This window comes from Recurvomyces mirabilis (genome assembly GCF_035927965.1).
Source record: "Recurvomyces mirabilis strain CCFEE 5264 chromosome Unknown scaffold_20, whole genome shotgun sequence".
NCBI classification, from domain to species: domain Eukaryota; kingdom Fungi; phylum Ascomycota; class Dothideomycetes; order Mycosphaerellales; family Teratosphaeriaceae; genus Recurvomyces; species Recurvomyces mirabilis.
Window position 1 is genome coordinate 1 of NW_027041954.1, and position 12112 is coordinate 12112.

General features: G+C 52.4%; 5 protein-coding genes across 5 annotated transcripts; 3 read left to right on the forward strand and 2 right to left on the reverse strand.

The window, feature by feature from the left end:
• Nucleotides 1–2413: 2413 nt before the first annotated feature.
• Nucleotides 2414–5059, forward strand: LTS14_007250 (uncharacterized protein; the record flags this gene model as incomplete). Its single annotated transcript, XM_064839942.1, has 1 exon — nucleotides 2414–5059. The coding sequence occupies one exon, from the start codon at nucleotides 2414–2416 to the stop codon at nucleotides 5057–5059; it is 2646 nt and encodes an 881-aa protein (XP_064692263.1).
• Nucleotides 5060–5565: 506 nt separating this feature from the next.
• Nucleotides 5566–6967, forward strand: ERG27 (3-keto-steroid reductase; the record flags this gene model as incomplete). Its single annotated transcript, XM_064839943.1, has 2 exons — nucleotides 5566–5609; nucleotides 5680–6967. The coding sequence occupies 2 exons, from the start codon at nucleotides 5566–5568 to the stop codon at nucleotides 6965–6967; spliced, it is 1332 nt and encodes a 443-aa protein (XP_064692264.1).
• Nucleotides 6968–7594: 627 nt separating this feature from the next.
• LTS14_007252 (uncharacterized protein) lies at nucleotides 7595–8405 on the reverse strand (the record flags this gene model as incomplete). The annotated part of the gene is made up of 3 exons (XM_064839944.1): nucleotides 7595–7730; nucleotides 7751–8133; nucleotides 8184–8405. 3 exons carry the CDS (start codon nucleotides 8403–8405, stop codon nucleotides 7595–7597), a joined length of 741 nt encoding a protein of 246 aa, XP_064692265.1.
• Nucleotides 8406–8709: 304 nt separating this feature from the next.
• Nucleotides 8710–9588, reverse strand: LTS14_007253 (uncharacterized protein; the record flags this gene model as incomplete). The annotated part of the gene is made up of 2 exons (XM_064839945.1): nucleotides 8710–9261; nucleotides 9325–9588. 2 exons carry the CDS (start codon nucleotides 9586–9588, stop codon nucleotides 8710–8712), a joined length of 816 nt encoding a protein of 271 aa, XP_064692266.1.
• Nucleotides 9589–10544: 956 nt separating this feature from the next.
• On the forward strand, nucleotides 10545–12062 carry LTS14_007254 (uncharacterized protein; the record flags this gene model as incomplete). Its single annotated transcript, XM_064839946.1, has 1 exon — nucleotides 10545–12062. The coding sequence occupies one exon, from the start codon at nucleotides 10545–10547 to the stop codon at nucleotides 12060–12062; it is 1518 nt and encodes a 505-aa protein (XP_064692267.1).
• Nucleotides 12063–12112: the final 50 nt, after the last annotated feature.

The window sequence follows — 12112 nt, forward strand, 5'->3', positions numbered from 1 at the left end:
CGCTTAATGCGGGAGCTAATATATTCTATTAGGTGTCCGGATTAGACACCCTACGGACCCCCTACGGGGGGCCGGAATATATTACGTAACCTAGGTTAACTATAGACAGCCTACGGTCCCCCTACGGTTACGTATAGGATACTATAGATATAGTACGATACCTTATAGTTTCCTATATAGGTAGTTTGTATTTAACCTAAGTTACTAACCTACCAAAAGGTTAAACCCTAGAGTAGTTACTTACCTAACCTATCGCTTAGAACTTACTCGTCTAACGAGCTCTAACCCCCTTATACCGTAGGTATATAATATCTAACTAATTAAAGGAGTATTAGTTATATTAGTTATAGAAGCGGAAGCTTCCGCTCCTATCTCCCTATCTACTCGCTTACCCTACTAATTACTATAATAGTATCCGTAATACTACTAGAGTAGTACTTTACTTTAGATACTCTATAAATATATATTAGCTTTTAAGAACGCTAATATAGAAGCTACTTTTATCTATATTCTATATATTAGCTAGTCTAATATCTTTTTCTTTAATAATAAGCTTTATAATATAGTAGTATCTAAAAGAAGATATCTTATAGCGTATAGGACGTAACTTAACTAATACTAGTTAAGGCTAGTACTTTATCGACTAGTATACTCTAAGCTCGGTTAAAGCTATTAGCTTTACGATTAGTCCGGTTATAAACTACCCCGTAGATCGGCCTAGGTCGCTATTGCACGCGTAGAGCTAAACATAAAGATACTACGGACTTCGCGGGATAGCGAGCGTAGTATTCATAGCCTCGGTATCATGATGATCAGTAGATCCGATACTGCCAGCGATTCGAATTACCTCGTCTTGACCTCGAGCCCGGTAGATGGGAATTTAGGAGCTTGAAACGCAAAGGCATTCCGCCTCCGCTACGACGCCAAGCCAGGCAATACAACTATAAAGCTTGCAGACCAGCACAATTCCAAAGCGAGTCGGAGCTCAAGGAGACGCCTATCATGTCTAGAAGCGAAGCCAGTGGACCAGATGGCCAGTGATTTAGTTCTGGTTGCTAAAGTGCAGAAATGCATGCGTTCCGGCTTGCTCCCAAGATCTCGCCGATCAAGTCGTCTAGTCCAGTATGTCAGCATGCTCCGCGAACGTATGCAACAACATCAGCTAAGTGCGGATCTGGTGGAATCAGGTTTATGAGCAACGTCGGATTCGAAGACCAGGACGGGACACATCTGCATCATCACTCCCCACATTATACTTTCGTAACCACCTTAACAACAACACCCAACTGACGCGTCGGAATTTATTATTCTACGAACAGAGGACGTCGTTTATACACTTTTATCGCGTGTCGCGAGGTGCAATATAAGTTTTGATAGACAGACGCCGCTTCCATGGCGAGCAACGTTCGCTGAACTCTGCTTCTATTCTGGAAAATACGTCAATGCGGATATTGGTCGCTGAAATTAGCGACTCTTCCTTGTGTGTTGTCATTGTTGTGTGTATGCGACAGACGCGGTCTCTGATGTTGTCCAGAGAATTATCTTCGTGCCGTTGGTAAGAGCAGTTCAATGCATGCTACCGTGAACTTCCGCATGTACAGCGCAGGGGCGCCTACTGCTGCAGCTCGTATATCCAACTGACCGGCCAGTGCCTGCAGAAGTGCGTGATTCTAGTGGGGATAGTCATGCAAACGGTGCAGAAGTGGCGATTTGTGCTTCTTTTGTGTAATTCGAATATGCTTCGTTGGGCATGATTGCCACCCGTGAGTCCATCGTTCCTTCGTCAAACTCCACAAAACCCAGGAAGTTGCAGGAACACCCGAAGCCACGCACCGGGCCATACTATAGCCACTCGCTAGATCCAACGGCCCTGGCATCGTGCGAATGAGACAAGGCGCTTAGACGTGGGTTTCGGTCCAAGCTATGCCAGGTTGCTGGGTCAAGGTCGGTGACTTGCGCACGTCCACACCGTAGCGCGCTTCGTCCAAAACACTACTGCATGCAGGTCTGAGGTCTCTGGAAGACGTAAGCATCGAGCCATTGATGGAAACAGGAGAAGGTCGCGGGGTCGTGACCTTTTCATGTACCAACAACTGCCCATCTGTGCCCTTGTAAGGCGACTTGTACCAGCGAGATCGTCGAAGGGAAGTCGCGATTCACTACTATACTGCCAAGCCTGTCACTTTCAACAAACACGCGCCTGTGCGCCGTCACACAAACATCACGCCGCCCAGGCCAATTACGCGGTCGAGCCACTGGCTTGGGAGCTTCACCAACACTTTCCCGCTCAGACGATCGCACGTGTTACACGGCCTACTAAGGAACAAACGAACATCATGAGCATATAGGCGCGGGCCAGGTATTCACTGCACTGAGCGGTGAAGACATACATTGATAACGCTTCTCAACCACTATGGATCCTCAATCGTACCCCAATAGCGACCACGCGACACTCTCGGCGTCACAGTATCTTCAGGACCGACTACATGACCGCCGAGCACGAAACATGCGGCCGAAACGCGCGCGCCAGACTGACTTCGGACCACGACGCGGACTGGACGACGACATCTTCGTCCATGAAGCCGAGGAGAGTCAGTGTGCTGGTGCACGCCGGTACGACAGCTCGCCGATGACAGGCGTGGCGCGACAAATGTCTGCAGCTGCGACCAGAGGTAACAGCGGCAGAGCTTCACTGAGTGTGAGGGATGTGGATGAGCAGATGGACAGGTTGAGTAAGCAGAACTTTGCACTGAAGCTGGAGCTGGACCACCGGAGAGACTTGACTGCAAAGCTTCAGTCGCAGATAGAGGCTATGCAGGCGAGGATCGAGCGGGTAGAAGTCTTGGAGGAGGAGCACACAGAACTCCTACGCATCAACACACAGTTAGTGGAGGAGCTGGAGAGGAGGGACAAGGCTGTCGAAGAGGCGGTGGATACTATCTGCGACTTGGAGGAGAAGGTGGCCGATATGGAGGAGCGCCACAGCCACACCACTAGGCCATCGACTGCTAAAACCGATTCCGGCTATGCTGGAACCGAGACGCATGAGCAAGCGCCACCATCCTCACCACCAGAGATCAAGCTGGCCAAGCCACCTACAGTAGCAGTCCATGCCCCATCGCCAGCAACAGCGGCAGCATCGCAGAAGCTTCAGAGTATGATCCAAGCGACGCCAGCCAAAGCACGACGCGAACCGTCATTCATGAGTCTGAAGAAGCCGAGTACCCATGCACTTAGAAGTGTGTACATGGAGACATCGCACAATCTACTCCCAGTCAAGAGCTTCAACTCACTGCTCTCTAGGCGGGACGGTAGAACTGAAGACGGGAATCTGGATGACATTTTGAATTCGCCGCGGCTTAGCGTTTTGAGTGAAAGCAGCTTCCCGTCTCTTTACAGTCCGAAGAAGCAGATTAGTCCGGAGAAATATGCTTGGGAGGCTGTCGAGGATGAGTCGCTGGAGGATAACTTTAGCTATCCAAGGCAAGACAGCATTAAGCGTGTAAGCCAGTGGATGGAGGAGCATGATGTGTTGGAGGACACGCCTTCGAAGTCGAATCGCATCTCTTCGCCAATGTCAGCTCATACAGATCGTACTGCTACGCCCTCGGCTGGACAGCCGATTGTGGCCAACGAGCCATCCTATCAGTCACTCACAGACGTGCTCAGTCCAACTTCGACGGCACAACGTATACCTAACGAGCACTTCCAATCTGCCTCGAGACTACAGTCACGCCAGCTGCATCGTACGAAGCGGCAAGCAAATGGCACCATCTACAGCGATCCACTTTTACCACCAACACCAGATAGTGTCAGTACGCACATGCTTCGCGCATCCCGCTCAAGTATAACCGGTGATCAAAGTCTACTGGACACCACCCCCGGCGCGGTCAAAGGCTTCGCCCCTCTCGAGCCAGGTGTGAGGACAGCTCCGAAGCAGTTCCGTTCTTCGATCGAGCTAAACGGTGCATATCTGGACTATCAACAATATCGCAAGGGAAGGCACTTACACCAAGCGAGTCCCTCGAGCTCGGATGATGAAGAAGATGGCGTAGATGCTCGTTCGCAGACCGTCAAAGATCTGAGTCTGGACTATGATGCCTTCCCTGACGGCAACTCGATCATCATGGGTACACCTAGTAGGTTCCTCAAACATGGACGACCAGCCGAAGCGCCAACACTCTTCGATCCAAACACCGTCTCACCTACCCAAGAAAGGAAACCATCAGCGCCAAAACGCCGCCAATCAAGCACAGAGACTGGTTTGAATCCACCCAAACCAAGTATGACCCGTGCAGAAACCAGCCCAACATTCCTCGGCACCTTGGGAAGAATCATGACAAACACTTCCCGCTCCACCATCGACTCCGTCACCTCCCCGCGCTCCCTGACGTCCGGCTCCGGCTCCTCAGGAAACCGCACCATCGTCCAAAACGACCGCGACACCACCTTCCGCCCCGAATCCTGCAGCACCTCCCGAACTTCCTCCTCTCCAGCCCGCCGTCTAAGTCAAAGAACACAGAAACTCTTCCGTCGCATGTCTAATAGCCATGCCCCCGAGATCAGCAATAGACCCGAGCCGCAATCGCCCACGGAGAAATCACCGTTACCTACATTGACGTCAACGCCTAGTTCGGCATATGTTAATACCGGACCGAGGAGGCCTATTACGAGTGAGATGAGGGCGGGGAGTAGTACTAGTGCTGTGTATCGAGCTTGCGCTCCTGGTGGTGGTGCTGGTGGGGAGGGGAAGAGGAGACCGTCATTGCAGGCGAGGACGTGGACGGAACCTGCTACTAGTAGTGCGGGCCGCCCGGGCTCTGCTGCTGCTGCATCGGGCAGTGGTGGTGGTGGGAGTGGTTTTGCGGAGCAGGGGATTCGGAGTCCTTTTAGACGGACGAATAGTGTGCAGAAAGGTGGTGAGTCTCGTTCCATAGTCAACGCGAGTGGGGTTCAGAATGTGGAGGTACAGGACGTGCGTGCTGGGAAAGGAGGACTGAGCAGGCGTCGAGGCAGTATCAGGGAGGCAGTTGCTGGTGAGCGGAGACCTTGGCGGTGAGAGCGACACATCCTTCGCCAGAAGATTATTGATGCTGGCCAGGCGCAAAGACGAGTACGTCTAAAAGCTGGAAGGGAACGAAGATTCTTGTTTAGCGAAGGCGTTGTACTGCGCAATGCATGCCGCGGCCGATCGGCGCATTTTGATGACCAGGACATTTGTAGAAGTAGATTATATGGCTTGTACCAATAGAAGATCGTCATTATCGAGACCATACCTTGTCCGTCCAGTAAAAGCGCCCGGTGGATAATAGTTCTCTGAGCGCTGTGGTCTGTGCACTGAACCACTATATCGTGCGTTCCTTCCCCACACATCACACCACTGAGCGGACGATCCTTGCAACAGTCCGCATAAATGACTGCGAAGGAGGAGTAGTAGTACTCACATAGAGATGCTTGAACATCGCATGCGAGAGAAGTATTCTTTCTTCGTTTGATCCGTCTCTTCCTCCCGTCCAGTACGTCTTATCGAGAACATAGCTCGTGTCTTGCAGCGGAAACATCAAAATGGAGCAAGATACCTTTACCGTCCTCGTCACGGGAGCTAATAGGTATGCTAGCGAGCGCTTGATACCAACATCAAACTTACAGTCAGCTGACACCATCTACTAATTCACACAGCGGTCTGGGTTATGCCATCTGCTGCCGCCTCATAGACGAGTTCCTCCATACACGCCCTCAGTCTCAGAACCTCCACATCCTCTTCTCCACCCGCGATCAACGGAAAAGCGAGGCTACGAGGAAGCGATTGCATGGCCACCTACAAAAGACATTACGCAACATCAATGACTCAACTCATGGGAAGATCAGTCTACTGCTGGAAAGCCGAGTGAAGATCGAAGGCGTCCTGGTCGACCTGACGAAATTGATTACCGTAAAAGCACTTGCGCAGAGCTTGGTGAGGAGAGGGCAAAGACTAGATGCCGCGATATGCAATGCAGGTGTAGCAGGCTGGCTAGGTACAAATTGGGTCAAGGCCATACCGGAAGTCATAACAGGTTTGATCGAGGCAACGACTGCACCGGAATTCATGATATGCGATGTTGGACTCTTGGCCAAACCGCAAGGGACGCTATCAGGCAAGAGAGACGGAAAGGGAGGGGAAGAGGAGCCGACGCTGGGGCAGGTGTTTCTGAGTAACGTGTTTGGCCATTATATGCTCGTGCATTGGCTCTCGCCTGTCCTAGATGGGAATTCGAGAGTGATCTGGATCTCATCCGTCTCAGCTCTAGAGAATCTATTCTCACGGCAAGACCTGCAAGGCCTGCGATCGGATAGAGCGTACGAGAGCTCGAAACGACTTACTGATCTTCTGGTCTTGACCTCCGATCTACCTTCCACGACACCTTTTACTAGCACATTCTGGGCACAAGACTCGTCCCAAGCATCGACGACAAAGACGAAAGCAGAAGCGAGACCGAAGATGTACCTCACCCACCCCGGTGTGATCCAGACCTCTATCGCCGACTTAAATCCCATCATGTCCTTCTTCATGCTCCTATCCCTCTACTACGCCCGTCTGCTCGGCTCGCCTTGGCATCCCATCTCACCCTACAAAGGCGCCATCAGCGCCGTCTACGCCGCTCTATCCCCAACCTCACAGCTTCCCGGGCAAGAAGAAATGGACGGAAAGGGTAAGTGGGGCAGTTCGACAGACGTCTTTGGCGGTGAAAGGGTGGCGAGGACGGAAGTCGATGGGTGGGGTTTCGCTGGCGTGGTGGGGAGGATTCCGACGGGTAGTGTGGCGGGGAAGATGGGGAGGCGGAAGGGGTGGAGGGAGATGACGGGGGAGAGGAGGGAGGAGTTTGAGGTCGAGGGGAGGGAGGTTTGGAGAGATATGGAGAGGTTGAGGGTGGAGTGGGAAGGGAGGTTGGGGGAGGTGGAGGTGGGGAAGGGTGAAGATGTTTGAAGCTGTTGTTTGGCTGAGCTATGTCAATTCAACTCGTGCGCGGTCATGACTGGGATGCATCCGCGACAATGCAGCGCACGGATTGCCGCCTTTACGATCTCCGTCGTCACTCTATCCTTGAAGTACTTCCAATCATCAACTTCCGGTACTGAGTTGGGATGCACGTGGATCCGGAGGTCGGACGCGAAACTGACCGGGTTGAGGTAACGCGGGAAACCTGCTTCGATGCCCTGATAGTAAGAGTGTTGCGAATTCAGCAGTCCTTGGATGGAATCATGGCATGTAACAAGGGTATCGAAAAAGGTAATCCATGGTATCGGAAGCGACCTCGCGAAGTTGTGAGCCAGACGTGGGGCAGAGGAAGCGGCGTGCTAGCACGTCGCCGGGCACGGTCCACCTGGTTACAGCCTGCCTGAGATGGTGACGGTGCCCTCTGAGTTGGGATATCAAATTCGTAGATGGCGTAGCTTGGAACAATAGTTGCTTGTGCATCATCAGAGGAATTTTCAGTCAGGGATGCTCTCCCCTGCTACCTCACTCAACGAGTCCCTCCTACCAAACCTCCCTCCTGCACCAGGTGATCGCGCACCGGAGCGAGCAGGGGCCCCACTGCCTAGCAAACCTACCTCAATCGTCAATCACAATCACCTCACCCTTCGCAAAGCCGACCGCCTTCTTCTTCGCCACAGCTGGAGCAGCATCCACAGTCCGTGCCTTCTCCTCCACCATAACTGCCACCTTCACTTTCCACTTTGCAACATAGCTATCCACTTGTTCTTGTACCTCGCAAGGAGCTGGAAAGTAAACCAATTTCTCTGCGCCTTGTATTGCATGCACATGAAATCCGGCAGGGCACCCAGATCTTCGAAGTCGTGAATGGAAGTGCTGCTCTCTTTGGCTTCGAGCTGTGCGACGAGTGTGAGGACGAGTAGATTCTTGAGATGTTCGAGACTGGTAGTCGAGTAGCGGCTCCAGACGTACTCGATGTCTTCTTTCGAGAGGCACGAGGGCGTGCCGAAGACCGTGTTGGACATGAGCTGCCGCATGACCTGGTTCTGCAGAGCCGAGACACTGTAGTGGTTTTCGAACAGCCACAGATCGATCACCAGCTCCTTGAACTGCGTCCGAGCCTCCCAGCTCGGCTTGTCAAGCGGTGGGATGCGATCCTGCATATGATTAGCGCACTTCGTAGCGGACACGAACCACAATTTCCCACCTGGTAGCACCAGCATATGAAGATCTTGGTGACAGCCACGCCAATACCTGGCAAGACAAGCTCCGTGAGATCTGGTTTGCTTAAGAACGGCGCAAAGTTCTCGGATTTGCTGGCTAGTAGGGCTTTTGCGATGATGAGAGCTTCGCCGTGTGGACCGACTCGCAACGTCACTGCTACGGACTGAATAGCTTGGACGAAGGCCTCGCCAGCCATGTCACCCATGGCTTTCGCGAAAGTGCGGTGGTTAGATACTCATCTAGTATGTGAGTCGTGTTGTGGAGCGATAGTGATATTGAAATAGTTCTTGGATGTGAAGATTAAGCTGTTGAGGTATTGTCTAGGTCGCATGCAATGCAACGGGAGTGGCACCAGCACACCGCTGTAGACCGCATGAGTTCATGACATCATCTTCTAGCAGATTGCGCCACGAGTGAAGTGAAGTGTACATCGCCAGCGCAACACAGCCGAGAAGGCAGTCAGGGAGGGAAGTCGTGGTGGTATCGGGACCTGGCCAACCCCTTTCTACCTACGAAGCACCACGGAACTGATCCAGCAGCCCGCCCACAAGCCCTCTGCGCCTCACATGCTCCCGGCCAACGTCCACACCGGTGGCTCTACCGGCTTCACCTTCCATCCTTCGCCTCAGTGAATCATATCGCTCTTTTTGTGCTGCTGCACCAATTACCCATCCTGGTACTCGCCATCTTGCCGCACCAGGCAGTATTTCGCGTCGGTAGGCGAAGCCGACTAGCCATCCTATCGCTGCCACAAGAGCAGAACCTGGAAGTTGACTAAGAGCCAGTTGAAGTGGTAGCAGGTATGATGTTGACTTTGATGTAAGATTCATTCCATACTCGCGGCCAGCTTGTGGAGAGCCTGGTGCGGGTAAGGTGCCGGACAGTCGGTACTTATAGATGTAGGGTATGGCTGCATGATATTGAGCTAGAAGGGCGAAGACTATGGCTGTTGGTCCTGCTGGCAAGTAGTTGATCCTGCCGAAGCTAAGAGGACGGATGATCAAGGTGAGTAGTATCGGCGGAAGAAGTGTAGTGTATGGTAGAGTGGACAAGATGAAAGACTACCCACCCGTCAGCCTACCTTCTTCCCGCTACTCTCATATGTCGAGGTGGTTCCAGCCTACGGCAAATTTCCTGCTACCCCAAAGCCTCTCAATCACTCTGAGCTGGTAGAAGGTCATCGCAGCGAACAACACTTCGGTGCTGTTGGTGTAGCATAGTGGCCACGTGAACAATCTCCAGAACTGGTGGTAGTCGAGCAGATGTGGTCGGACTTCTAGCCAGAGGTAGTATTTGGCGTCGGCGAGAGTAGCGAGGAATGGTAGGAGCACGACGGCCGCCACGAGAGCTTGTGATATAGGAGCGTTGGTGAATCCTGACGCCCACATGTCTGTGGTATTTCCTCGTACGTCGTACAGTCAAGTCACTTTCTTGTGGTGAATGGTGAATGGAGGACAGATGTCGTTGGCAAGCGAGCCGTTCGCTTCCGTATCATTGGTGGATATTGATTCATCCACGTGTTGCTGCCTTTGCCTTGGCATCAGTAGCGCGTGTGAACTTCTGCACAGCTCTGTTCTGCACCTTACCTACACCTACTCTCTACATAAGATCAGATAACGAGCACATGGGCCATCGGAGATAATAGTCTGGGTTTCATCGCGAACGGTACAGTCCCAGGACAACCGACGGATAACGACGACAAGTGTGAATCACTGTATCCAGACATAGGTGCCTTCCTTCTTGAGTCGTGGCCAGATTCAAAGACTGCCACGGGTAGTCGCATGCGTGCGTCGATTGGTGCCCAACAGCAAGCATATCGATGACCTTCGCACGATCACAACAGCACAGTTACCTGATGTGTGGCCAGCAACAGACGGGGTGGTCTCCAAGCAGGTCCAGCGATTATGGTTTTAGGGCAGACTCAAGGCACCAGCGCGCGTTTTCCCACGCATCGCCATTCCAAACCGACACACTAATATAGCATTCGGTACCTTTTCCACCACCACGATCACAACGATAATCATCGCGCAGCACTCATCTCTGCCAAGACTTCGAGCTCGCATTCGTGCTTACTATGCCCTTTGTCACGAAGCCCCGCTTTTCGTGCATATAGCATGCAGGTCCTGGCCCGGAAAGGTCGGAGGCCTCGCAGCTCCATGTCAGCATCATGCAGTGTCGCGCGAGCAGCTGAGGTACTTGATAAGAAGCTGTGCGGATCCAACAATAATCGCATCTTCTTTCGCGCTTCTACAATGCGGAGCTCATGAGCTTCGTCCTTGGCCAACAGCTTCACCAGCTGAGTCTAGCAGCGACCATACCGAGTTGCATCATTCGACTACAGACCATGGCTTCCTCCACCAAAACATTCGACTGCATCGTGATCGGCTCAGGACAGAGCGGCACGCCTCTTGCCACATCCCTGGCGCAGAGTGGTCGCAAAACAGCTCTCATCGAGCGCTCGCATATCGGTGGGTGCTGCGTAAACGAGGGATGCACGCCTACGAAAACAATGATCGCAAGTGGTCGAGTCGCGTACTTGGCCTCTCGTGCAGCGGACTATGGAGTCTACCAAAAGACACAGACGCCCGCCTATGCTGTTCTTCGAGGACCCAAGGACGGCGAACATGCTCCCATCCCTGGTGCGGTAAAGAAGATGCCGATTATTGACATGGTCAAGGTGAGGCAGAGGAAGAGAGATATTGTGCAGACCTTCAGAGGTGGAAGCGAAGCACGGTTGAAAAACGTCAAGAATTTGGAGATTGTAATTGGCGAAGCGAGCTTCACTTCTGCGCATGGTCTTTCTGTGAAGGCTGCTGATGGTACAACGACTGACTACGAAGCTGAGACGTTCTTTATCAATGTTGGTGAGCGCCCACGAAAGCCATGGCTACAAGGCTTACCTGAAGTCGAGGCTAGTGAGCTCAAGGATCGCATACTCGACTCGACTAGCATACAGGAGCTTGACCATGTCCCGGAGAAGCTGATTGTGCTCGGTGGCAGTTACATCGGTATGGAGTTTGGGCAGCTTTTTCGGCGACTCGGTAGTAAAGTCACAGTCGTGCAGCGCGGCAAACAATTGGTGCCTCGAGAAGACAAGGAGTTTGGCCAAGCAATGCTTGATATTTGCAAGGATGATGGTATCGAGGTCATCTTCAACGCTTCAGATGCTCCCGAGGATACCATCGCTGTCTCAAGAGACAAGAGGTCGATCGTACTTACCTGCAACATCGATGGTACAGCGACAAAAGTGGAGGGCTCCCATATCTTATTCGCCGCTGGCAGGACTCCCAATACTGACGCACTTAATCTGGACAAGGCAGGAATAGAAGTGGACAAGAGATTCCATATCAAAGTCAGTCCGACACTGCAGACATCGATCCCACACATCTATGCACTGGGCGACTGCCATGGTGGCCCAGCTTTCACGCACATATCCTACGACGACTTCCGCATCATCAAAGCCAACTTCATAGATCAGACGGCGAAGCAGCTGAGCACAGCAGACCGTAGAATACCATACGTAATGTACACCGACCCTCAACTGGCCCACGTCGGCCTCCACGAGCACGAAGCTCGTAGAGAGCACGGTGGGGACAAGGTCAAAACCGCAAGTATGCCGATGTCGTACGTTGCTCGTGCGCTGGAGACGGATGAGACGAGAGGCTTGATGAAAGCTGTTGTGCATGCTGAGACGGAACAGATACTGGGTTTTACTTGTCTCGGGTTGGAGGGAGGAGAGATCATGAGTATTGTGCAGGTTGCCATGATGGGTGGGTTAAAGTATACTGCGTTGCAGCAGGCGGTGTTCGCTCATCCGACTTTGGCGGAGAGTTTGAATAATCTGTGGGGGTTCTTGAAGTAGGATCTGCTTGAGTTGGATGTGGGGAGGTGTCCATATCGTCATGTCTAGCT